At 45.7% G+C, this 23918-nt stretch overlaps 1 protein-coding gene across 5 annotated transcripts in view; it reads left to right on the top strand.

Moving 5' to 3' along the window:
• LOC147679034 (uncharacterized) overlaps nucleotides 1–23918 on the top strand; it is a 463018-nt gene that overhangs the window by 243071 nt on the left and 196029 nt on the right. For all 5 annotated transcript variants that reach the window (XR_015300871.1, XM_086942773.1, XM_086942772.1 and 2 more), the window contains exon 4: nucleotides 11407–11547. Coding sequence is in view for 4 of the 5 variants with exons in the window: in XM_086942773.1 (XP_086798899.1) it covers nucleotides 11407–11547 (141 nt within the window). In the remaining variant the exon portion in view is untranslated. The remainder of the gene's footprint in view (nucleotides 1–11406; nucleotides 11548–23918) is intronic.

Below are 23918 nucleotides of genomic sequence, written 5' to 3'. Positions count from 1 at the left end.
TCTCTCATGTTCTGAGAAACCTCTCTGACCTCTCCCTTGGGGAGAAAAAGCACCAATAGCTTGAGGACAGTAGAAAATAGCAATCTGCCCTTGCCTAGAAATTAATAGGACTTATTCTGGACGTAAAGTTCATATCTATACATGTACATTCGAAGAATTCTTCCTTGTTTAATTCTCTTTGTTTGATGCACCTTTTTGAATGTTTAAAGCACCATATGTGTAAACTTTTTTCACTGTATATAATCACTAAATACATTGCTTTGTCTAATTGTAAATATTGAGAACAATTGGGTCTATTATGCCCAATGATGGGTATGGTTGTTTTTCAAATTGAATAAGAAAAAATAAAAAATACAAATGCATATATCCCAACGGTAATTAAAAAATCGTTTGGGCAAAAGAGATGTTTGTCTAATTGATGGTGACAGAGGTATCCTGCTGTTGCACAGATTGTATACCTGTAGACATGCCGAGCCTTGAAGGCATTGCTGTATTGCTTGTGGTATTTCCCAATAAAAACAGTTTGAAAAAAAAATCAATAAAAAAAATCAATAATTCTGTTAAGCATCTCGTAGTTTTTGGTAGTGATGTCCCCCCAGTTTGATTCTTCTACTTTCTTCGTCAGAACATCCATTGTGTTTAATGTGTTCTTCTTCAGCAATATCTATCAATTGACGTATCATATTATTGGAGGCTTCCCTCAAGTTCTCTTCTCATTTTGCGATTTGATCTGGTTTTGCGATTTGATTTGGTAGTCTTGACGGGTGGTAATATTAGGATACGAAGTCCTCTTGGTATTCTATCTGCTTTTAGATATTTTTTTAGACTGGCCCCTTCCCACAATTTGGTTGTTTTCTTTTTGAGGGCATTTTCCAAAGCTTGGAAGGTGGATTTCGCACTTCGGGGATTCAAGGGTGTGCAAGGGTTCCTGATGTGGACAAAATGTCTTCTACTCAGCGGTAACAGTGTTCTCTTCGATCTCTGCAGTTTGTCATAGGGCAGGAGCTTCAGTTAAATAGTGTTAGTAATTTCTGAATCTAGTGGGCAACGTAGCCTGGAAATACCCAGACAACTTGTTGCTGGTTATTGAGATTTGTGGATGAGTCCAGGCTTCACGCTACAGTGGTCAGGGCCCAATATTGGTGGTGGCACGCACCTCACAAATGGCTGCACCCAAGAGCCATTGGGAATGTATGTAGATGTAGATGTATTGGCATTTATATAGCGCACTACTTACCCGTAGGGTCCCAAGGCGCTTCGACCGCTGCGAAACCCTTCCTGGCTTCCCTGAGAGATGGTCCCTTAATGGGTATCTCCAGGGTGAGACCAGGCATCCCCGGCGGTCTGGTGGGGCCGTTAGTGAAGATGAGGCAAGCTAATGCCCAGAGTTGCCGAGTGTGATCGCTGATCAGAGTGGGCACCGAGGCGAGAGAATTATCGAGTCCGCTGACCCTGGTCCAGAAACCTGCCGCGCTGGGAATCGAACCCTGGTCCCGGGCCGTCCTCTGCTCTCGGGTCTGCCGCCTCTAACCAGTGAGCCACACTACTTCACTATGCAATAATTTAAATTGTAAGTGGAGGTCTGTGCCTTCTTATTAGATGTTGTTAGAGTAATAATTTCCAAAACTCATATTCTTTTGTTGAAAGAGTGTGTCCTTTTTAATATTTTGTCCAAATGTGAAATCACACAAGAAAAACAGCCGACACGTGTTTCGCCCGGTGGCCAGTTGGCCGAGGGCTTTCTCAAGGCTGGTTTAGACAAAACGTGATAGTCGTAAGGTGATAGAGTCAGATTGACAGAAGGTCACATACAAAGTGATATGCAAATGTACTTTCAATGATATGAACTTTTTCACTTTTTCTTCCTCCCTTTCCCACACCACAACTGTATTCTATCACCTAATCAACTCGGTGTCTCTTGGCCCTCCAATTGCCTTATGGGTATTTATTTCACACTTAACTCACATCCTGTTGTATGTGACCTTCTGTTAATTGGACTCTTTCACCTTACGACTATTACGTTTTGTCTAAACCAGCCTTGAGAAAGCCCTCGCCCAACTGGCCACCGGGCGAAACACGTGTCGGCTGCAATTTTCACCCCAAGTGTGCTGGGTATACTCAGACGTGAGTCCCAGGCTAGCCACACCACTGGAGTCAAGCTATCCAGGCTGATGAAGGCTGATAGCCAGAAACCGGTCCTTGGATGCTTGATTCCGGTCTGGGAAAGACATGGCTTGGTAGTTCGGACTGGACTGTTCCCATGAGGCACAGGGTCAGAGCTGATTTGCATATAGCCAGTGTCTAACCCAGGGTGGTGTGGAGTGCAAAAAAACGATGGATTTAGGCCCAGATCCTTGTACTGGGGTGAATGTATGACATTGTTCTACATTCTGTCCATCAACTGTGTTTTTTGCAATTTTCACCCCGAGTGTGCTGGGTATACTCAGACGTGAGTCCCAGGCTCTCCACACCACTGGAGTCAAGCTATCCAGGCTGATGAAGGCTGATAGCCAGAAACCGGTCCTTGGATGCTTGATTCCGGTCTGGGAAAGACATGGCTTGGTAGTTCGGACTGGACTGTTCCCATGAGGCACAGGGTCAGAGCTGATTTGCATATAGCCAGTGTCTAACCCAGGGTGGTGTGGAGTGCAAAAAAACGATGGATTTAGGCCCAGATCCTTGTACTGGGGTGAATGTATGACATTGTTCTACATTCTGTCCATCAACTGTGTTTTTTGGAAGACCAGTGGGATCACAGGAAAGGATCTTGGGACGACAAGATACGACTGTCTCTGCATGCTCTTCAGTCTCTGAAGTGGTGGTGTTCAGCGGAGAATCTCCTCAGAGGGGTTCCCTTCCACAAGGACATTCCCACGCAGACTGTTGTGACGGATGCTTCTCTCCAGGGGTGGGGAGCGCACTCCGGAAACCTACAGATTCAAGGAACGTGGTCCCCAATGGAGGACACGTATCACATCAATTTCCTGGAACTCAGAGCTGTTCACTTGGCACTGAAGGCCTTTCTTCCGTCCTTTCAGACCAACTCTCTGCTTGTACAGACGGACAATGTATTACCTCAACAAGCAGGGGGGCTTGAGATCACCCACTCTGTCACAGGAGGTGCAGACTATCTGGCACTGGCTTCTGACCAGAGGACTGACGATAACAGCTACCCATATACCAGTTGTGCAGAATGTTCAGGCGGACGCACTGAGCAGACTGATTCAGGAAAACCACGAATGGGTCATAAACGACGAAGTACTAGGGAAAGTCTTCGCAAGGTGGGGAACTCCAGACGTAGATCCGTTCGCCACTGCCAAAAACAGCAGATGCCGAGACTTCGCCTCCAGGTACTAACAGCAGGGGACGCTGGGGAATGCGTTATGGATCAACTGGTCGAACAGCTTTCTGTACGCTTTTCCACCCATTCCCCTGATTCTGGCGGTGCTCATCAAGCTGGCCCGGTCCAGGGCTCGGATGATACTCATTGCCCCGGAATGGCCCAGACAGTGGTGGTTCACGGACCTGCTTCACCGGTCTCTCCTTCCTCCCATTCGGCTGCCGTGTAGGCCGGACCTTCTCACAAAGTTCGGGGGACAGATGTTGCACCCCAACCTCTCGTCTTTGAGTTTGGCGGCATGGCTCCTGAGATAGTGCAATATGGCCATCTGAATCTGCCCGAGGATTGCATGGACATACTGAAGGAGTCTAAGAGACCTTCCACTCGGACTTCCTATGCTTACAAGTGGAAGAGGTTCTGTATCTGTTGCCAGTCTAAGAACCATGACCCGACGACGTGCAAGGAAGATGTCATCCTTCCTTACCTTCTACATTTGGCGCAGTCTGGGCTTAATGTTCATTCCATTAAGGGTCATCTCGCTGCATTGACTGCCTACAGGAAATGCCCTTCACAGACTTCCTTCTTCCAGGTCCCTGTGATCAAAGATTTTCTGGAAGGCTTGAAGAAAGTACTCCCTCCTGTCAGGCTTCCTTTGCCTTCATGGGAACTGAATGTGGTGCTGTCCAGGTTGATGAAGGAGCCTTTTGAACCTATTCATAAGGCTTTGTTGCATCACCTGTCCTGGAAGGCGGCGTTCCTCGTGGCCATTACATCGGCCCGCAGGGTGAGTGAAATTCAGGCATTGTGTTGCCAAGTACCTTATACTGTATTTCATGCTGCTAAGGTTGTTATGCGTACTCACCCTAAATTTCTTCCCAAGGTTATTTCTGATTTTCATGTCAACCAGACCATAACTTTGCCTACGTTTTTTCAGAATCCTTCATCTCCAGCGGAAAGGTCTCTCCATTCCCTTGATGTTAGGAGGGTGTTGACATTTTATCTGGATAAAACCAAAGATATTCGTAGGTCTGACCAATTGTTTATCAATTATGGCTCAGTCAGGACGGGTCTTGCTACCTCTAAGCAGTCCATTTCTAGGTGGATTGTGTCCTGCATACAATTGGGTTACCAAAAAGCTAATAAGACCTTAGGAGGTAAGCCTAAGGCTCATTCCACCTGGGGCAAGGCTGCCACGACAGCTTTGCTTCGTAACGTGCCGATTGCTGAAATCTGCAAAGCAGCCACTTGGAAGTCGGTTCATACCTTTGCCCAGCATTACTGTCTGGACACTGATGCCAGGGCAGATGCTCAGGTTGGACAGGCTTCGCTGCGGAATTTGTTCGCACAATAGTGGCATTAATCTCTTTTCTTCACCGCCGCTTTGGTGTGGGGATGGGCTTGCCATTCTATTCACTAGATTATGACTATACACAGATATCCCCTACTACAGAAGGAGTAGTTTCTGTCCTGTAACTCCAGTTCTGTAGTAGGGGTATCTCTGTTATAGTCATAAGTGCCCGCCCTCCTCCCGGGTGGAGATAATTATTCGTTAAGGAATGCTACAGGTCTGGCGTGCTACGCCTTCAAAAAGAACTGAAAGTAAGAGGGACCTGCTATGCATTCTGGGATACTGGGAGAAAGTTCTGGAAAGTTCTCTTAAAGGCACAGTATCCTATTTAAGCCACATAATGGCAGCCTATGGCGCTTGTCTGTCCATGCCTTCCTCTTTATCATTCCAGAGTCTTTTACTGGTGGAGGCAAGTTTCTCTATGGTAGAAACTCGGCAGGCTGTGTTGTGTGTGGTGTTGTTTGGTGGAATTTCTAGTTGAAGTACTGGACAGTGTAGCGTGTGGATATAGGCTGCATTATTTGTCTTTAAATTCTCTCTTAAGTGTCTTTGCAGTTTCTGCATGATTTGACAACTTAAGAGATTATTTTTGATTGCCGGGGTCCACGCACATGGGCGGGACTATTCACTAGATTATGACTATAACAGAGATACCCCTACTACAGAACTGGAGTTACAGGACAGAAACTACTCCTTTTGGTTGATATGTAAATGGAATATATCCGACCCTTTGCCTCAGAGGATGACATTCCTCTTTCACAGTAATTATGTGTTTGAACCCACTGGATTTGCCCAAATTCACATTTGAATACATCACCAAACTCTTTTTAAAGCTCCTTGTACTCCTTATCATTAAGATCATTCTCACACTTTCCACCAACCATTTATTTTGGAGGACCTTCCCTAGTGTCCAATCTTATTTGAAGCTCTTCTTGATGTGGCCAACTCAAAATGAATTCCCCTTCACATCCACATACACTTTCCCTTTTGTCATTCTGCTCCAAAGCACAGGTTGGACCCAAAAACTCTTCTGAATCAACGTTGTGACCAGTGCAGCTCAATGGTTGAATATGAGTATGCAAAACACACAAGATGATGGATGGAATGTTGCACAATGGCAAAACATTCACCCCAGTCACAGATCTGTGTTTAATCCATTGTTATTTTGCTCACCAAGCCACCCCTGTTCAGACATGGCCCTATGCAAATCAGTCTTGACCCTGTGCCTCATGCGAACAGTCCTGCCCGAACTGCCAAGCCATGTCTTCCCTGGACCGGAATCAAGCATCCTAGGACCGGTTTCTGGCTACCAGACGTCTTTAGCCAGGATAGCTTGAATCCAGTGGCGTAGTGAGCAAGGGACCCACGACTGGGCATACCCTTCCCTTCTATAATCTTCCCAAACTCCCTATCACCTCTCCTATTTTCCTTTTTTCCTTTCAAGTACGTTTGATATTGCCACTCAATCCTTTTTGCATCTCCTGCTCTGAACTTTCAGATAACTGTATATCTCTAACAACCTTTACAGCACCCAGTAAATTAGTATCTGCACCTGCCCAAAGACACTCTTGAACTTTCTTCGACTTTGTTCTCATTCAAATCTGAAATCACAAAACTTGTTTGCTAGCAATGTGTTCGAAATCACATCATGGCCATTGCTTTAAAAGCTCCCACATTCTGGTGTGTTGTCTCTTCTTCTCTTAGGCTCCTCAACTAAAATGTATATTGTTTGAAAATGTTGTTTACCCATACCTCTCTTGCAACTACTGTACAGAAACTTGGTAACATTTAAACCCTCCCCGCCCAACCTCATTCTCAAGAGGAGTAACATTCTTAAATACCATTAGTCCTACTGCTCACAAACAGCAAAAAAACAACTGCCTCTCAGGATTACACCCTCATCTTCTCAAACATCTACATAAGGCTAGACCAGGCCAATCCACATCTCCCATTTGATGTGTGGTTCACCTGGCTCAGATAAAAACATTGAAGGAGCACACACAATATACATAAGGCTTGATTTAGAGCATGGTGGATGAGTATCTATATCACAAACATGATAGATATCCAGTCCACCTTATTATAAATGCATATGTACTTGCAATTAAATTAAGGCGGATGGGATATCTGACCCATAGTGTCCACTTCTAACAAAATAAACTAAAATATGAAAAGTAGTCAAAAACTGTGATCAAAAGTTCTAAGTTTCAATAGTGTATTTGAAAAATGTAGATATGAATGATAACAAAATATCAGCAAACCTACCACGCACAACATTAAAAACAAATGTAACAACTTCCACTGCTAATAACATTAAATGTACATTCACAATTAATGTGAAGGGATCAGCTGGTCAGTTTCCAAAATTATAATAAGCATTTGGAATGCAATAGGTCTCACATTTGCAAGAGTTTTAGCTATTGGCATTGTAAATGATAATGCCTTTTATTTATGTGTTTTGAAAACCTGCAAGCGGTTTGTAAACACACACTTTGTACTTCTAGTTGTTGCTTAAGAGAAGCAAGACTGGCTTGTCGTAAGCAAGGACTATAATTACAAAGTGTGTGTTAACGCACCGCTTGTAGGTTTTCAAAACACATAAATAAAAGGATTGTCCTTTACGAAGCCAATAGCTCAAATTTACGCAAGTGCGAGACTTTTCCATTACAGGTGCTTTTTTAGGCACTCGATGATCAAACAGAACAGAGAGTGAGTTGCAAAGACAGCCTATCCACTGCTAATCAGCTAACATTAGTAATACTTGGAAAAATATACTAAAAAGATGTTATATGACAGACGAATAAGCACAGCAGCAGCTGGATATGCAAAAAAAGACAATGAGAAAGGAATGTCGAGGTGCATGCAGGTCTTCCTCTTCCGGGTCCCATCCTTGTGCTGGAGGCTGGTGTGATTTATCTGGAGCACCTGCTGCACTGTGAAGATGCCTTATCATGAACAGGTGCAGCACCTGCTGCACCGCTGTGAAGATGCCTTAACTTGAACAGGCGCAGTACCTCCTGCGCCGCTGTGAAGTTGCCTTACCTTGATCAGGTGCAGCTCCTGATGCACCCATGCAAAGATGCCTTACCATGAACAGGTGCAGCACCTGCTGCACCACTATGAAGATGCCTTACCATGAACAGGCGCAGCACCTGCTGCACCGCTGTGAAGATGCCTTACCTTGAACAGGCGCAGTACCTCCTGCGCCGCTGTGAAGATGCCTTACCTTGAACGAGCGCAGCAGCTGCTGCACCGCTGTGAAGATGCCTTACCATGAACAGGTGCAACTGTGAAGATACCTTACCATGAACCGGCGCAGCACCTAATGCACCCCTGTAAAGATGTCTTACCATGAACAGATACTGCACCCCTTAGAAGATGCCTTACCATTAACAGGTGCAGCACCTACTACACTGTGAAGATGCCTTACCATGAACATGCGTAGCACCTGCAGCACTGTGATGATGCCTTACCATGAACAGGCGCAGCACCTGCTGCTCCCTTGTGAAGATGTCTTACCATTAACAGGTGCAGCACCTGCTGCACCCCTGAAAAGATGCCTTACCATAAACAGGTGCAGCACCTGCTGCACTACTGTGAATATACCTTACAATGAACTGGAGCAGAACCTGCTGCACCCCTGTAAAGATGCCTTACCATGAACAGGTGCTGCACCCCTATGAAGATATCTTACCATGAACAGGTTGAGCACCTGCTGCACCCTTGTGAAGATACTTTACCATGAACTGGTGCAGCACCTGCGGTACCCCTGTGAAGATGCCTTACCATGAACAGACGCAGCAACTGCTGTACCCTTGTGCAGATGCCGTACCATGAACAGAAGCAGCACCTGCTGCACCCCTGTGAAGATGCCTTACCATGAACAAGCGCAGCACCTGCTGCACCCTTGTGAAGATGCATTACCATGAGCAGGCACAGCACTTGCTGCACCCTTGTGAAGATGCCTTACCAAGAACAGTCGCAGCACCTGCTGCACTCTTGTGAAGATTCCTTACCATGAACAGGTGCAACACCTGCTGCACCCCTGTGAAGATGCCTTACCATGACCGGCGGATCACCTGTTGCACCCCTGTAAAAGTGCCTTACCATGAACAGGTGCTGCCCCCCTGCCTTAATTTTAACAGGAAAGGACTCAGAATTGATGGACGGAATGCAGAACAAATCAAAACATTCACCTATGGTCAAGAGATCTGGGTTAAATCCATGATTCTTTTACTCACTATGACACCTCAGTTTAGACCTGGCCATATGCAAATCAGTCTTGACCCTGTACCTCATGGGAACAGTCCACCCCGAACTGCCAAGCCATGTCCTCCCTGTAATGGAAACAAACATCCTAGGACCAGTTTCGGGGTTTCACCCCTCATCAGCCAAGATAGCGTGAATCCAGTGGCACAGTGAGGCTTGGACCCACATGTGGGCATACCCAGTGCACTTAAGGCGAGAAAGCAAAATACACACGATTGAAGGACGGCCCTATGATGCTTGTTTTCAGTTCAGGAAAGACCTGGCCTGGCAGTTTGGGCTGGACTGTTCCTATTGAAGGAAGTGAACTGACTAGGGCCACCGGGGTCACCACTGACCACCTCTCAGTCTTCCAAGCTATATGAAGAGTCAGAGAAAGAGTGGAGAATATACACCAATAATCATTAATTATATACGCTCAGAGTGTGGCTCTGTCTGCACAGTCTCCAGAGAGTAGTACAGAGGGAAATGAGGAACTGTAAGCATAAAGATATATTAAATGCATTGCATTGTCAACTAATACCACGCCCACAGTTGAATATTCCCAACAGATTTACTACTCTTGTATCTTGTACAGCTCAGAACACTTTCAAGGCTGTTCCGCCCTGGGCTGCGATCACACTGCCAGACAGGTGGGGGAGGTTCTTTATCAGGAAAAGCTATGCACTGGCACAAACAGTTCCTCGTTACAGGAACAAACTTAGCAAGGGGCATTTCTTGAAATCAAACCCGATTAGGTTTGAACAGTACATAAAATGGCGCCTGACTAAAGAAAATGGCGTAGCAAAAGCTAACTTATACATGACATTAAGGAGCATAAACAAGCATAATCCAACACTATTGGGCGGAGGGTCAAGACTGATTTGCATATGGCCGTGTTCAAACTGGAATGGCATTTATCCGCGTATCTTTGGCACAGTTTGACCTGTGTACATACGCCCATTGCTGTGATCCTACACATTTGACTTAGAAATACCTTGCTTTATTTTCAGAACTAAAATTACCCCTGACGAAGGGCAACACCCAGCCCGAAATGCATTAGGGATACGGAATTGCATATGATTAACTTGAACTTCATCATGTTTTGACAAATGGAAGATTTCTTTTAAAAACATATTCACTATGGATGATTGAATAAAAATCCTTTGGATAACGACTGATTAGTCGATGCCAATAAACTTTATTTTCAAGCTTTTTTCAATTGAATTTTTCTTTATGGATCAATGAATTTGAAAAGTCCAAAAGTTTTGGACATTTAAGCTGTAAGTGAAAGGACCATTTTCTCGTGAGAGAAATGCTATTCATTTATACTTCCTCCACTTGAGCCCATGCACAAGGCAGAGCAGTACATTTCCTACAAAATAGTTTTTCTTGTGGCCTAACTTCTGCCAAAAGTGCGAGTGGCCTTCAAGCTCTGTATTTGTAGGAACCATATCTTGTTTCCACTACGCCAAATCAAAAAATTAATCTTAAGCAGTCATTCCTGTTCAAAATAATATCCGATTTTCATGTCCCCCAAACAATATCACTCCCAATTTTCTTTCCAGATCATTCTTCTCTGGCAGAAAGAGCTCTCCATACCCCAGAGGTAAAGAGCGCTCCAAAATACTACTTGGACAGAACCAAAATTATTAGAAAAACAAAATAGCAGCTTAAACTACAAAGCAGTCTTATCTTGTATGGCTTCATCAAAGCAATTCATAGATAAATAGAATGTGCTTTTGGCATAACTGGGACAGAACTGTCCTAGATATACCAAAATCACATTCTACTGGGAAGGGGAGCAAATGGAGAGGCAGCCAGCACTGCTTTGATTAGAAATATGCCAAATGCAAAGATCTGCAGATCAGCAAATTAGAAGTATGGCAACACTTTCACCAAACATTACTGCATTGTCTTCTGAGCTGCTATTCCGGTAGATCTGGTTTCCTTGTGCAATTTTTTTGTTTACATATACTTCAGTTTTATTCTCCTTTACATTTGCATACCTCCTCGGTTGCTATTCTACTTTTTATGGATGTCAACGAGAATCCAATGACAGAGAAGGAAAAGTTACTTTCCTGTAATCCTAGTTGTAGGTCAAAGGTATCCTCTCTGAATCCATTAACAACCTGTCTTTCCCAAATGGGATGGCAAAAAAATCGGTATAGAATGATACTCCCACTCGTATTTCCTCCAGAACAAACTGCCTCACCGACCCTGCACTGCATAATGAGAAGGCTGGCTCCCGTAGAATTCCTAAAATATAGCACTATGTTTGTTTAGCCAATTTGAAAAAGTGGTGTCCCAGGGATACTGCACATGCGTGGAGATATTCTACAGTTTATAGATGCAGACAGCATTCCCAATACATAGGATTAGTGTTAAAGGTAAGTAATTTATCCTTGTAAATTCACCAGATTTTCATTTATGTGAAGCCTGTCTTTAACATTTCTGTGTTTTTTTCTGACAGGAGAACGAGAAGCCTCCGGAGAAGCCCCAGGTGCCTCTGGAAGAACCATCTGAACGATTAGAGAGCTGTGAATCTCCTCCACAGATGGAAACACCACCCTTGGTAAAAGAATGGGTGCTAGTGGAGAGGACGCCCTTGCCAGTAAGTGACAATGCAACACTTCTATCTGTCTCCTGCAAGTAAGGAGGATTGGAACATCATAGCAAATACTTACCTTTAGCCAGTGCTTAATTTGTAAAAGAATAAGTTCCGGTGCCCAAAATACTGCTCAAAGATATATAATGTCAGAAGTACTGAATCCCCAGGCTGTATGGAGTTGAGGCAACCTCATGTCTCTACCGCCTGACCCCACCTTCAACTTTATCTCACTCTTGCAGCTTCCCTTTCATCTTTGCATTATTTGTTTGTTGCTGTTTTTCCGTCCTCCCTTCCTCTTTCTTTTCCTATTTTGTGTTTTTCTCTCTCTTACTTTTCGTCAAAGTCTGATGAGGAAAAGTTAGTGCCGGTCCACAAAAATGTGTGTGGTTGGGCCTCATCTGCAACCACCAGCTCAAATTAAGTACTGCCTTTAGTGTGAAGAAACTTACTTTTTGGATGACCACTGTACAAATAACGTATGGAATCCTGGTGCTGGCTCTATAAGACAGTTGCCGACAGGCACTGTGAAACTCCAGCCCGAACGTGTGTGTCATGTCAGCATGTCTAAAAATAATTCTAATCTTCTCCACTCTAATCCACTCCAATTCACTCAACTCCACTCTACTCCATGCCACTCCACTATATGACACTCCACTCTACGGCACAGTACTCTACGGCTCTCATATCCACTCTGTGCCACTCTACTCCACTTTGTGACACTCCACTCTATGCCATTCCACTCTATGCCACTCTACGACACACCATGCCACTAACTTTTAGCCATGCTGAACAGCAGCTAAACTGGTGTACAACATGGCTAAAACACATTGCCAAGCCATTGGGAAGACCTATTGGCTTTTCTAATGCTTACCTATCTGGCTGCCCCCTTGTGTCTCATGTTTGTGTGTCTATTACATTGTGTGCATAATATTGTGAGATATTCTCTTCCTCAGCTGTCCCTTAAGATGGTAGGATAATTTGCTTGTTCAAAAAACAAAACCTTAAAAATTCACTTTAAAACCCAAAAGGTTAAAGTAAACTTATAATCAACTTTAACCTTTAAGAGTGTCTGAGTGGCTCAGTGGGAGTGAGTGCATGAGTGTCTGAGTGGGTACATAAGTATCTGAGTGGGCTTGTGAGTGGGTGTGTGAGTCTCTGAGTGGATCTGTGACTGGGTGCCAGAGTGTCTGAGAATGTTTGTGAGTTGATGGATAAGTCTCTGAATGAGTGAGTGGGGACAGGAGTGTCTGAAAAGGTCGTGAGTCTCTGAGTGGCTGAGTGAGAGTCTTAGTGGGTCATTGAGTGGGTGTGAGAGTGTCTGGGTGGGTTTACAAGTGCCTCCAGGAGTGTGTGAGTCAGTATGTGAGTGAGTGCACGAGTGTCTGAATGCATCTGTGAGTGGGTGTATGAGCCTCTGAGTGGGTACATGAGTCTGTGAGTGGGTGTGTGAATCTCTGTGTCTGGCTGTGGGTTGTGGGAGTCTCTGAGTATGTCTGTGAGTGGATGTGAGAGAGTATGAGTTGATCTGTAAGTGGGTGCATGAGTGTCTGAGCCTGTGAGTGGGCACAAGTGTGTCTGAGTGCATCTGTGAGTGGGTGCATGAGTGTCTGAGTGGGTCTATGAGTATGTGTTAGAGTGTCTGAGTAGGCCTGTGAGTGAGTGTGTGAGTGTCTGAGTGGGTGTGAGAGTGTCTGAGTGGGTTTGCAAGTGCCTCCATGAGTGTGTGAGTCAGTGTGTGAGTAAGTGCATGAGTGTTTGAATGAATCTGTGATGGGTGCGTGAGCCTGTGAGTTGGTCTGTGAGTGGGTACATAAGTATCTAAGTGGGCCTGTGAGTGGGTGTGTGAGTCTCTGAGTGGATATGTGATTGGGTGCCAGAGTGTCTGAGAATGTGAGTTGATGGATAAGTCTCTGGATGAGTGAGTGGGAGCAGAAGTGTCTGAGTATGTCGGTGAGTCTCTGAGGGGGTGAGTGAGTGTCTTAGCGGGTCATTGAGTGGGTGTGAGAGTGTCTAGGTGGGTTTACAAGTGCCTCCAGGAGTGTGTAAGTCAGTATGTGAGTGAGTGCACGAGTGTCTGAATGCATCTGTGAGTGGGTGTGTGAGCCTCTGAGTGGGTCTATGAGTGGGTCCATGAGTCTCTGAGTGGGTCTGTGAGTGGGTGTGTGAACCTCTGTGTGTGGCTGTGAGTTGTTGTGTGAGGCTCTGAGTAGGTCTGTGAGTGGACGTGAGAGAGTATGAGTTGATCTGTAAGTGGGTGCATGAGTGTCTGAGCCTGTGAGTGGGCACGAGAGTGTCTGAGTACATCTGTGAGTGGGTGCATGAGTGTCTGAGTGGGTCTATGAGTACGTGTTAGACTGTCTGAGTAGGTCTGTGAGGGTGGGTGTGAGTGTCTGAGTGGGTTTTGAAGTGCCTCCATGAGTGTGTGAGTCAGTGTGTGAGTGAGTGCATGAGTGTTTGAATGAATCTGCAAGTGGGTGCGTGAGCCTGTGAGTAGGTTCATGAGTCGGTGAGTGGGTCTGTGAGTTGGTGCGTGAGTCTCTGAGTAGGTCTGTGAGTGGGTGTGAGAGAGTATGAGTTTTTCTGTAAGAGGGTGCATGAGTGTCTGAATGGGTCTGTGAGTGGGCACGAGAGTGTCTTAGTACGTCTGTGAGTGGGTGCATGAGTGTCTGAGTGGGTTCATGAGTGCATGTCAGTGTCTGAGCAGGTCTGTGAGTGGGTCTGTGAGTGTATGTATCAGTGTCTGAATGTGTATGAATGTGTCTGTCAGTGGGGGGCGAGTACCTGAGTGTATGAGTGGGTGTCTAAGTGTTATTGAATACAACAGCAAAATTATATCAAGAGGCAAATTATTGACCTAAATCTGGTAACCATCCAAATAACCAATCCCACAACCCTCTACTTCTTTTGCACTTCTTTTATTAAATTATGCAAATTGTTAAGATGTGCCTGTATAGCTGCAGAATGATCAGAAAGATTAAAACAACAGAGGCAAAAAAATGCAGTATTCATACAAACACAAATGGGTTCTGATGTCATTCTCCTCCACCGCTTCATCAGTATTTGTTGTATTAAACATTTGCAGTAAAATGCCAGCAGGAGTGGGTACGGCAACTAAGCACGTGGAGCTGATGTCTAGGGTGCACTTGATATTCTGCAGGGAAAAGCATGATATGTTCAACACATTTTGAGCAAGATATATCCAGACATTATCAAGCTGTTGGAGTTAGGTAAGTACTCGGTATGGGCGGATTGACTTTTCAGCTGTTGATATCCCTGGACCCTCCTGGTGCCGGGCGCACACACCTGAAAACACTCCACTCACAGCAAGCAGAGAAAAGACACTTCCTGCCATGATCTAAAAGAAACAAAGAAAACAAGTATGATGATTGCAAGTAACATTTATCAACATGTACATATTCCCATTTCTATTGTCCTGGTCTAATCAGGACCAGAACATTGTCTTATCCAGTGGCAATAATGTCTGCAGGCTGAGGGAGACCATTTGGGGACTCCACCCATACTTCGAATCCTGGGTTTTTGTTAGTAGACAAAACCCTCTGGTTCCTCGCACAATATGAAGGGCTGGGGCAGGCCCCTTTTAAACAGACCCCCTTAAAGTGGCATAATGAGAATTTATTTGTGCAATACAATCTCCAGGCTATATCACTAATTCTGTCTTTCCACTATTCAATAAGATTATTTTAATCTCTCCTAGGTAATCAACGTCCATATTACCCCTCACAAACCTGGATGCCTTTTAAAGCAAGCCCAGATCGAGGAGCAATCAATCCAAAATGATCAGGGGGAATTTGAATTCCAACCCCAGTCTCAATTAGGGTGATGTCTCTAGGTTTAAGTTTGTGTATCTGTAGAGAATGTAAATCAAGACCTGCAGCCTCTGAAGTGGCTCGATATGAAGCTAGAGATCCTGGAGATGTCTCCCAATACAAGATGGTATTCGTGATTACGTAATTCTAAATCTTTAAAGCTGGTGTTAACATTCACATCAACAGGGTTTCTGCATTTGTCAGTGGTCTGTTAGTCAATATTTGTAAATCCTCATTTAAATTGTGTCTCCAGCCCTTCAATGACCCGTTTGATAGTTTATTCAACTGGGCTTTCAGCCGCCCACAAGTATCCCCTATATGAGGCCGTATGCCTGTGGATAATAAGTTAACTTCAGTTCATATTCTTTATTTCGATCACCAAGATCACGAAAGACATTCACTACAATACACTCAATGTTTCGTTAGGGTGGTTAATGCCTTTTTAACCATAGTACTTGGCATATTTACAGAAGTTCACTATTGGGTTTCAAAGGCATCAAGAGCATAGGAAAGTGAGAAAAAAAAGCCATAAAACCAAATATTCTCATATATGACTTACATTTTTTTAAAGAATATATATCTGTTTCGTAAAAGTATCAGAAAAATGAACAGTTGATTGAAATAGAATAAAAAGTGCTTGGGCCAATAGACCATAAAATGAGCTACATAATATTGTACGTTATTAGCCATGTACATCACATACACACCAACAAGCACTAAGTGGATGAGGGCAACTATTACAGCAACCGCACTTGTTCAAAAACAGAGGTTTTCATTAATCATTACTCGGCCAATATTAGCAGTGGCCTAACTAATGTATACACCAACTTTATTCTGTTTGCTGGCAACTGGATTGGATGGCCACAGAGATCTTTAAAATGTTATCACGAAATGACCACATCCAGCTCAGAAATTTGGCAGTTGCTATTATGCACAGTTCATTTGTGTTTGCCAGCAATATTTGCAATGCAACAGTACTAGACCTGGTGCCCATATTTCTACATAATGTTTAAAAATATATATATTTTTATTGATCAATTGCAAGACAGATAAATAGGCAATAATTACACACAATACCTGCAAGTTACATGTTTCGCTGCATTTAGGACAAAGGTCGAAAAAAACATATGTATTAAACAGTCGCTATTCTGTCTCTATTGCTTCGCAGCTCCAATTCCACCACAGGTGATATACATATCTTTCCCCTATAGGAATTCCACTTTGACCATTTTCTATCCCACTTCTTCGGGCACCCCCTGGCTATAAACACTTCTTTCTCAGCTACCATACATCTGTCTAATTCTTTCAACCATATTGCCACTGCCGGCGGCGCCCCTCCACCCCATCCTCTCGCTATCTCCCTCTTAATCAGCGTGAAGCCCAGCGTCACGAACTGCTGTTCAGTCTCAGTTAGGTCCTTATCATCCCATATATTAAGCAGGCCTAAGCGGGGTGTCTGGCTAAACGTCTTCCCCAGTGCAGATTGCACATGAGTCATGACCCAGTCCCACAATTTCCACGCTAATGGGAAGTCCCACACCATATGATAAAAGGTGGCCGGCTGTCGGCAACCCTTTAAACAAAGGTCATCTTGTGGAGATCCAATTTTCTCTAGTGTTATTCCCGTCATATAGGAGCGGTGCAGGATATGAAGCTGGATTAACCTGAATCTAAGCGTGATTGCCGCCTCTCTAGGTGACATTAACTCCTGTCGCCAATCTTCTTCGTCTATCGGCTCAAGGTCTTCCTACCATCGTTCCTTAAGCTTTCCGAAAGAATTAGGCATATTATTACAAAGTTTTTTATAGTTCAAGGAGATCGCCTTGGATTGCAACAGCCCATCCAACAGGGGGTCTTCAAAGGGTGACGCTTCCGGTATATCCTCGCAGTTAGGGAAGGCCGTTTGCAAAGCATGCCTAATTTGCAGATACCTAAAAACCTCTCCCGGGGCCAACTGATAGGTCTTTTATAACTCCTCAAATTTGAGAATCGCTCCTCTTTTAATCATATCTTTGACTGTCGAGATACCAATGACCTTTCTTCTGTCAAACCCCCGGTGATAGCAAAGCATGCCGAGCTTCTGTGAAGACCACAATGGCGTTGTCTTAGTGAGCACCCCTGTCCAGCCCAGACGTGAGTTAGCTAATCGCCAGATCTGTATCGTATGTAGAGTGGGGCCAATATATCTTTGCTTGTTAGGGCGGGAATACAGAGCCCCGAGATACCCCAACCTATCCATCTGATACCTTTCCAGGGCACATGCCGGGTCATCTGGTGGGGCTTACAGCCATCTATTTACAGCCACCAAGTGGGAGGCCCAGTAATACAACCGTATATCGGGAAGCGCAATGCCCCCATCATACCACCCTTTCATCAATTTCTGAAGTGCAATTCTCGGGGCCCTTCCATCCCACAACAGAGTGCGAATCTCCCCTTCCACTGCTACAAAATATGCATCTGAAATCTTGTGCGGGCAGTTCTGGAGTATGTACAAAAATCTGGGGAGGGCCAGCATTTAAAAAAGAGCAGCGCAACCCACCAGCGACAGAGGTAGCGACCTCCAATGCTTAACATCTGAGCGCAGCCTAGCCGATGGGGGTGCCAAATTTCGGCTGTAAAAGAGAGCCAGATCTGGTGTTATGAGGGCTCCGAGGTATTTAAAGCCATCCGCCGAGACCTGCAGCGCACAGTTTTTAGGGAGACAGGGGGTCTGCCCATGTAACACATATAGCACGGATTTACTCCAGTTGATTGCGTATCCTGAATATTTCCCATAGTTTGTGAAAATGTTAAGAACAGTGTGGATCGATTTGTACGGAGAGGTAAGATATAACAATATGTCATCGGCATATAGAGATATTCTATCTTCACAGTCATCTGACTATCTAAAACGCCGCACCATTGCGTCTCGCCGGATGCAGGCCGCCAAAGGCTCCAGCATAAGGGAAAACAACAGTGGTGACAGAGGACACCTCTGTCTGGTGCCTCTCCTCAAGGTGAACTTTCGGGACGTATAGTTGTTGACTCTGACCTGTCCCTGAATGTCAGTATATAGCAACCGCACCTACCGTATAAATTTAGGGCCCAACCCAGCTCTCACCAGAACTTCAAAAAGACACGGCCATTCGATCGAATCAAAGGCCATGGATGCATCAAGTGACAGTATTATTGCATCTTCCTCCAAATATTCCCGACGCGCCATCACATTGTAGAGTTCACGGATGTTAAGGGCAGTGTTACTCCCAGGCATGAAGTCGGACTGGTCCGGGTGCACCAGAGAGGAAATTACTGTTCCCAGTCGCATGGCGAGGACCTTTGCCAAGACCTTTGCCTCAATGTTAATTAGTGAAATCGGCCTATAAGAACAACAGTCGTCCATCAGCTTTCCGGCCTTATGGATAACAACTATACTGGCTAGACATTGGTCAGGCGATTCAGAAAAGGGGGTGGTGATGAACAGAGTTTCTGAATTAAGCAGACCACTCTTACCCAGTCCAAAGATCAGGGCTTGATCCATCACCGTTATTTATCTCACTGCACCATCCCAGCTCAGAACCTGGCTATATGCAAATCAGTCTGTCCCTGGCCCAGTGCATCATGGGAACAGGGCAGACTAAACTACCAAGCCAATTCTTCACCAGAAAGGAGACAAGCTACCGGGGACCGGTTTCTGGCATTTCAGCCGTCTTCGGCCCGGCTTGCTTGAATCCTGATGGTGCAGTGAGAAAGGGACTCATGTCTGAGTATACCCTGCCACACCTATAGTGGCCAAAAACGATTCAGAAAAGGGGGTGGTGATGAACAGAGTGTCTGAATTAAGCAGACCACTCTTACCCAGTCCAAAGATCAGGGCTTGATCCATCACCGTTATTTATCTCACTGCACCATCCCAGCTCAGAACCTGGCTATATGCAAATCAGTCTGTCCCTGGCCCAGTGCATCATGGGAACAGGGCAGACTAAACTACCAAGCTCCAAGCTCATAGAGTCTGTGCTGAGTAGCCACCTGTTTAGCCAACATGTGTTCACGTTGTAGGAGAGTAGGGTCTGCTTCCTATGGTTACCCCCACTTTTTGCTGTGATTCATTGGTTTTTCGACTTTAGTGTGGCTGTGGGCCTGCCAATCAGACCCACAGCCCAGCTGTTCTCTCTATAAATTGATACCATGTACTTTAGGTACATACCAGATTGGTTACTCGGTCACCCTTGTGAGCCCCTGTATAGTGTACCATAGGTCCAAAGGGCATAGGTGCACCTTAGGCCTACCAGGGGCTGCAGCATATATTGTGCCACCCCTGGTTTGCCTTACAAACTGACACCACAGGTCTGTAAACACCCCTTACTTAGATATAGTATACCTATATCTATATATACATATAGAGACATATACACCTATAAGTCACTCCTATGGCAGGCCTTAACAATCCTGGAGGCAGAGTGCTTGGTTTTATGTGAGAGGGTGCCCTAGCACGCGCTGAGCCCCTCTGCAGCTTTCGGAACCATCTCCTTATAGCTGTTCTATGATATAGCCATACCCTTTTAGAGGAAGAAGACATGTAGTTACTGGTTTACCCAGTTAAAGTTAAACAGAGCCTCAGCATCACAAAATGGATGCTGCTGCCACAGACACGACCTCCTGTTGCTGGACGAAATTCCGGCTGGGGAGGCCTGGACAATAGGTTTCCTGTCCAGGGAGGTGCCAGCACCTCCCCAGACAGGCTTTTGTGTATTGGGGCAGGGAGGGCTGCATTCAGTGAACGCTTTCCAGACACTGCCTAGGGCACACAAGGTGCTCCATGCATTTCCCAGTTCAAACCGGTTACTGGGGCACTCTGCCCCAGCTCTGGCGCGAAGCTGGACAAAGGGAAAGGGGTGTAACCACCCCCTTCCGAGGTCCACCCATAGGAGGAACCTTAAGGGTAGCCCAGCCTCTAAACTCAGTATAAGTATAGGAGCTGTGTCCCTAGGACTTTAGATTACCCTGGACAAAATTCTGAAACATAAATCCTGGACCTTCGACATTCCATTTTGACTGGAAGACGGAAGACATCTCCCTTGTGGTCAAGGAGGGACCACCCTGTTCAAACATAGACCAGCAGCAACTTTGCCGGTCTGCATTTTTGAGGCTCCCGCCGGATCCCGAAGAATCTACGACACAGGACATGGACTTCCAGACATCTCTGCCCCCGACCTTCAATTTCAGCAAAGCTGAGACCCGTGGCGGGCACGAGAGACATCCTGCATTTTGCTAACTGCATTGACTACCGAAGTATCTCGCAGTTGTGCTTTGGGCTACGAGAAGCCCCAGAACCGAGCACCAGTGTCCCGTGGAGCCCGCTCTTCATTTCAGCTCGACGCGTCTTCCCGGTTCTTAGTCCGCTGGCTAGTGAGCCGCCTGAAGATTTTCTTTTACATCTAACTTGCTTTCCTGGTTGATCCAGGCTTGCTTCAACATCCCTACAAAGGAGAAGTTCCTTAGACCTTGCTGGCCTGCACCGAAGCCATTCTCGACATCCTGCATGGGTTGCGTTTGCCTAGGCTTGTTGGGTCCAGTCCGGATACCGACATCGCAGTCAACTAGATCCTTTGTGGGACAGCTTGAATCCAGCTCCTGGTCATCGTCGACGCCTCCTGGTCCTCGTGGCTGAAGAGACAAACTTCACATCTTCACCTGAAATTACCCGACATCTCCTGGTTCCTTCCTGGTTCCATCCTAGTCACTGGCAAATGACCCAGACTCTGTCCCTTCTGCTTTCAGGTTCTACAGATCTTCGATCCACCTTTGGATCCACCCGGACACTTTTCCTCTGGTCGCCTGCAGCACTTCTTTGCAGCTCTCCATTGAAAACGGCGACGAAACCCGAACAGAAAAGACACCTATGCACCCGGCTTTCCCTGGGTGAGGTAACACGAGTACTCTGGTGCTCCCGTGGGTCTTGACTCTCGAAGTGTCCTAGTTTAAAAGGGTTCCATCGTAGTCCATCCGAAGTTTCCTTAAATTGTATATTTGTAACTTATATGTTTCCCGTAGAAAGTCAATGGTAACCCACGCCTGTGTTTAGACACTGCACGTGTCTCCTGTGGGCCTCCTACTTCCTAACCTTTGGTCGTTTAGAGTAGCCCCAGCGATTCCACAGGCCCCAGGCCTGCTTTCTTATTCTCTCATGGTTCTTATACCACTATTTTAGTATATGGTTTGTGAGGCCCCTAGGGCAAAACAAATATTGTGCAACTTATCGTATATCAACTCAAAGTGACTTGTATTGCATTTTTACCTCTGACCTCCTAAAGAGTGCAGAGGGGTTGTGTTTAGAATACATACTTTTATATTTGATATATACCTTGTGTGGTGTCCTTTCATTTGGTACTCAAGGGATTATAATTGGTAAAACAACTTGCTTAATAAGCTCTCTGAAGTCTTAGCCTGATGACTGCTGGTCCATGCTACCACTAGGCTATCTTTCTATAAGGTTGACTTTACAACCACTTTACAACCACCATCAATAAGGGTCGATTAGACTGGTACAAGGTGCCCACTAGAACTAGTGGACATCATATGCCAGGCTAACTTCTCACACGTGATTTATTTTTATACTCTTCCTGCTTCAATGTCAAGCAATGTAGTGCCTCCTCTGAAGGATTTAACCCATGAGCCGCCTCAAGTTCTCGAAGGGCCTCTTCCAACTGCACCAGAGTCTCATGCTTTTTAGCAAGATACTTCACTTTCAACGACAGGGCGTACCCTTTCAGGACCACTTTATACGCCTCCCATAATATTTGCGCCGATTCCACCAACCCTAAATTTTCTTCCAGGAAGTACCCTGGTTGCACTCCGAGCTCCTCCTTGATATCCGGAATTTTAAACAGCCACGGGTTGATGACAATGGTGCAGCTCTGTTGCCGCTCTCCATGAGTGAACTCCACTCCCACCGGGGAGTGATCTGAGATGCCTCAGGTATATGTCCGGGGATTTCTAAAATTACCCACTGAGGCCATGTATGTTAAAAAGTAGTCTATTTGAGAGAGACTACCATGCACACTAGAAAAATATGTGAAGCCAGAGTCTGCAGTCTACAGCTCCCGTCCCACGTCCGAGAGGTCCATTGCCGTGGTAAATTCCATCATTAGGTCATTTGGCCTAGCCCCCTGTCTCTGCGGGTACCTATCAACCGTATCGTCCATTGTCATGTTATAGTCCCCACCCATTAGCAAAGCACCGTCAGGAAGTTTGGTCAACACCTGGCCTAATTCCATCAGGGCATCCCTACCCAGCACTGGCGGCAGATAGACAGACACTACATTCAGGGCCCTCCACTCCCATTGGGCCTCAGCTACTGCAAACCGCCCTCCTGGATCCGCCCACGTGTTGTGGAAGATCAAGGGTGTGTTTTTCTTAACCAGGATACACGTGCCGCGAAATCCGGTGGTTTAATCCGCATGTACTAAGAGCCTATACCCCCATCTATTAAGTGCCTTACTTTTATTGCCAACCAAGTGGGTTTCCTGTAGTAGGACGAGATCTGGGGCCTGTCTCTTCAGGTACTGCTGGACAACACCCCTCTTTATTTTATCACCGAAACCATTGATATTCCAGGAAAAGACAGATAGCACTGAGTGGCGTTCAGCACCCATCCCCCAGAAGGTCAATAATACAGTAATCATTTCTGCAAGCAACTCACAAGCATAGGCAGCACCATCACATCTCAGTCTGTCGCATTGAATAAGAACAAAGAAGACAAAACATTGCAACACAGTATAGTCACCTTGGAACTCAGCTCCCAAACCTATGGTCCGAAATCTATCTAATCTGCAGCATATGAGTTCACCACAACTTTGAAAACTGCAAAACACCCCTCGTCCCCTTACCCCCAAATCCGCCCCCCTCCCTGCCTCCCTGCCCGTGGATTTAGAGCTACCCACCCCCAAACACGGCAGAGTGCCTCTCACATCCCCCCCTGAAATGCAGAAAATGCAGAGAGAACCGACCCCTCCCCACCTGCAGACATATATCACAAATATAGTGTTTTACATCCATCCTCTTATAACAGTAACAAAGCAACATATCACATCTATATATCCAGCAAATAGCACCATATCATAGACCACTGAATACAAAAAACAGTCTCGCATCAGTGAGTTTTCCCACCTCCCTGCCCAAACCCCTCTACTTGAGTATATTGCCAGTTCTAGACTCATCAGACCCACGCCCAGCCCGTCAGTCCTGCTCCTCTAGCCGACTGGTCTCCGCTGTGGGGTCAGAGTGCACCGTCTCAGTCCGGACCTTGTCCCTGCTTGCAGGGCCGTTCGCTCCACACACCGTGCGGCTCCCCCCCGTGAGTGCCCAGGACCCCTGACCCCTCCGCTACTACCCTGAGCCCTCAGCTGCTGGCTCGCTCCAGCTGAGTGCCTGTCTGCCAGGATTGTTTGCGTGTGACCTGTCGATTACTTAGTGGCAGTTTCTTTGTTTTCTTTGTCCTTGCTTTTGTCCCTGTATTTTTTGCCGTTCCGTGAGCCCGTGAATGTTTCCCGCCTCTTCTCCCCTTCCCCG

The sequence above is a fragment of the Lissotriton vulgaris genome, chromosome 11 (genome assembly GCF_964263255.1).
Source record: "Lissotriton vulgaris chromosome 11, aLisVul1.2, whole genome shotgun sequence".
Classification (NCBI taxonomy): domain Eukaryota; kingdom Metazoa; phylum Chordata; class Amphibia; order Caudata; family Salamandridae; genus Lissotriton; species Lissotriton vulgaris.
Note: the sequence above shows the minus strand (reverse complement) of the source record. Positions and strands in the feature narration are given on the sequence as shown.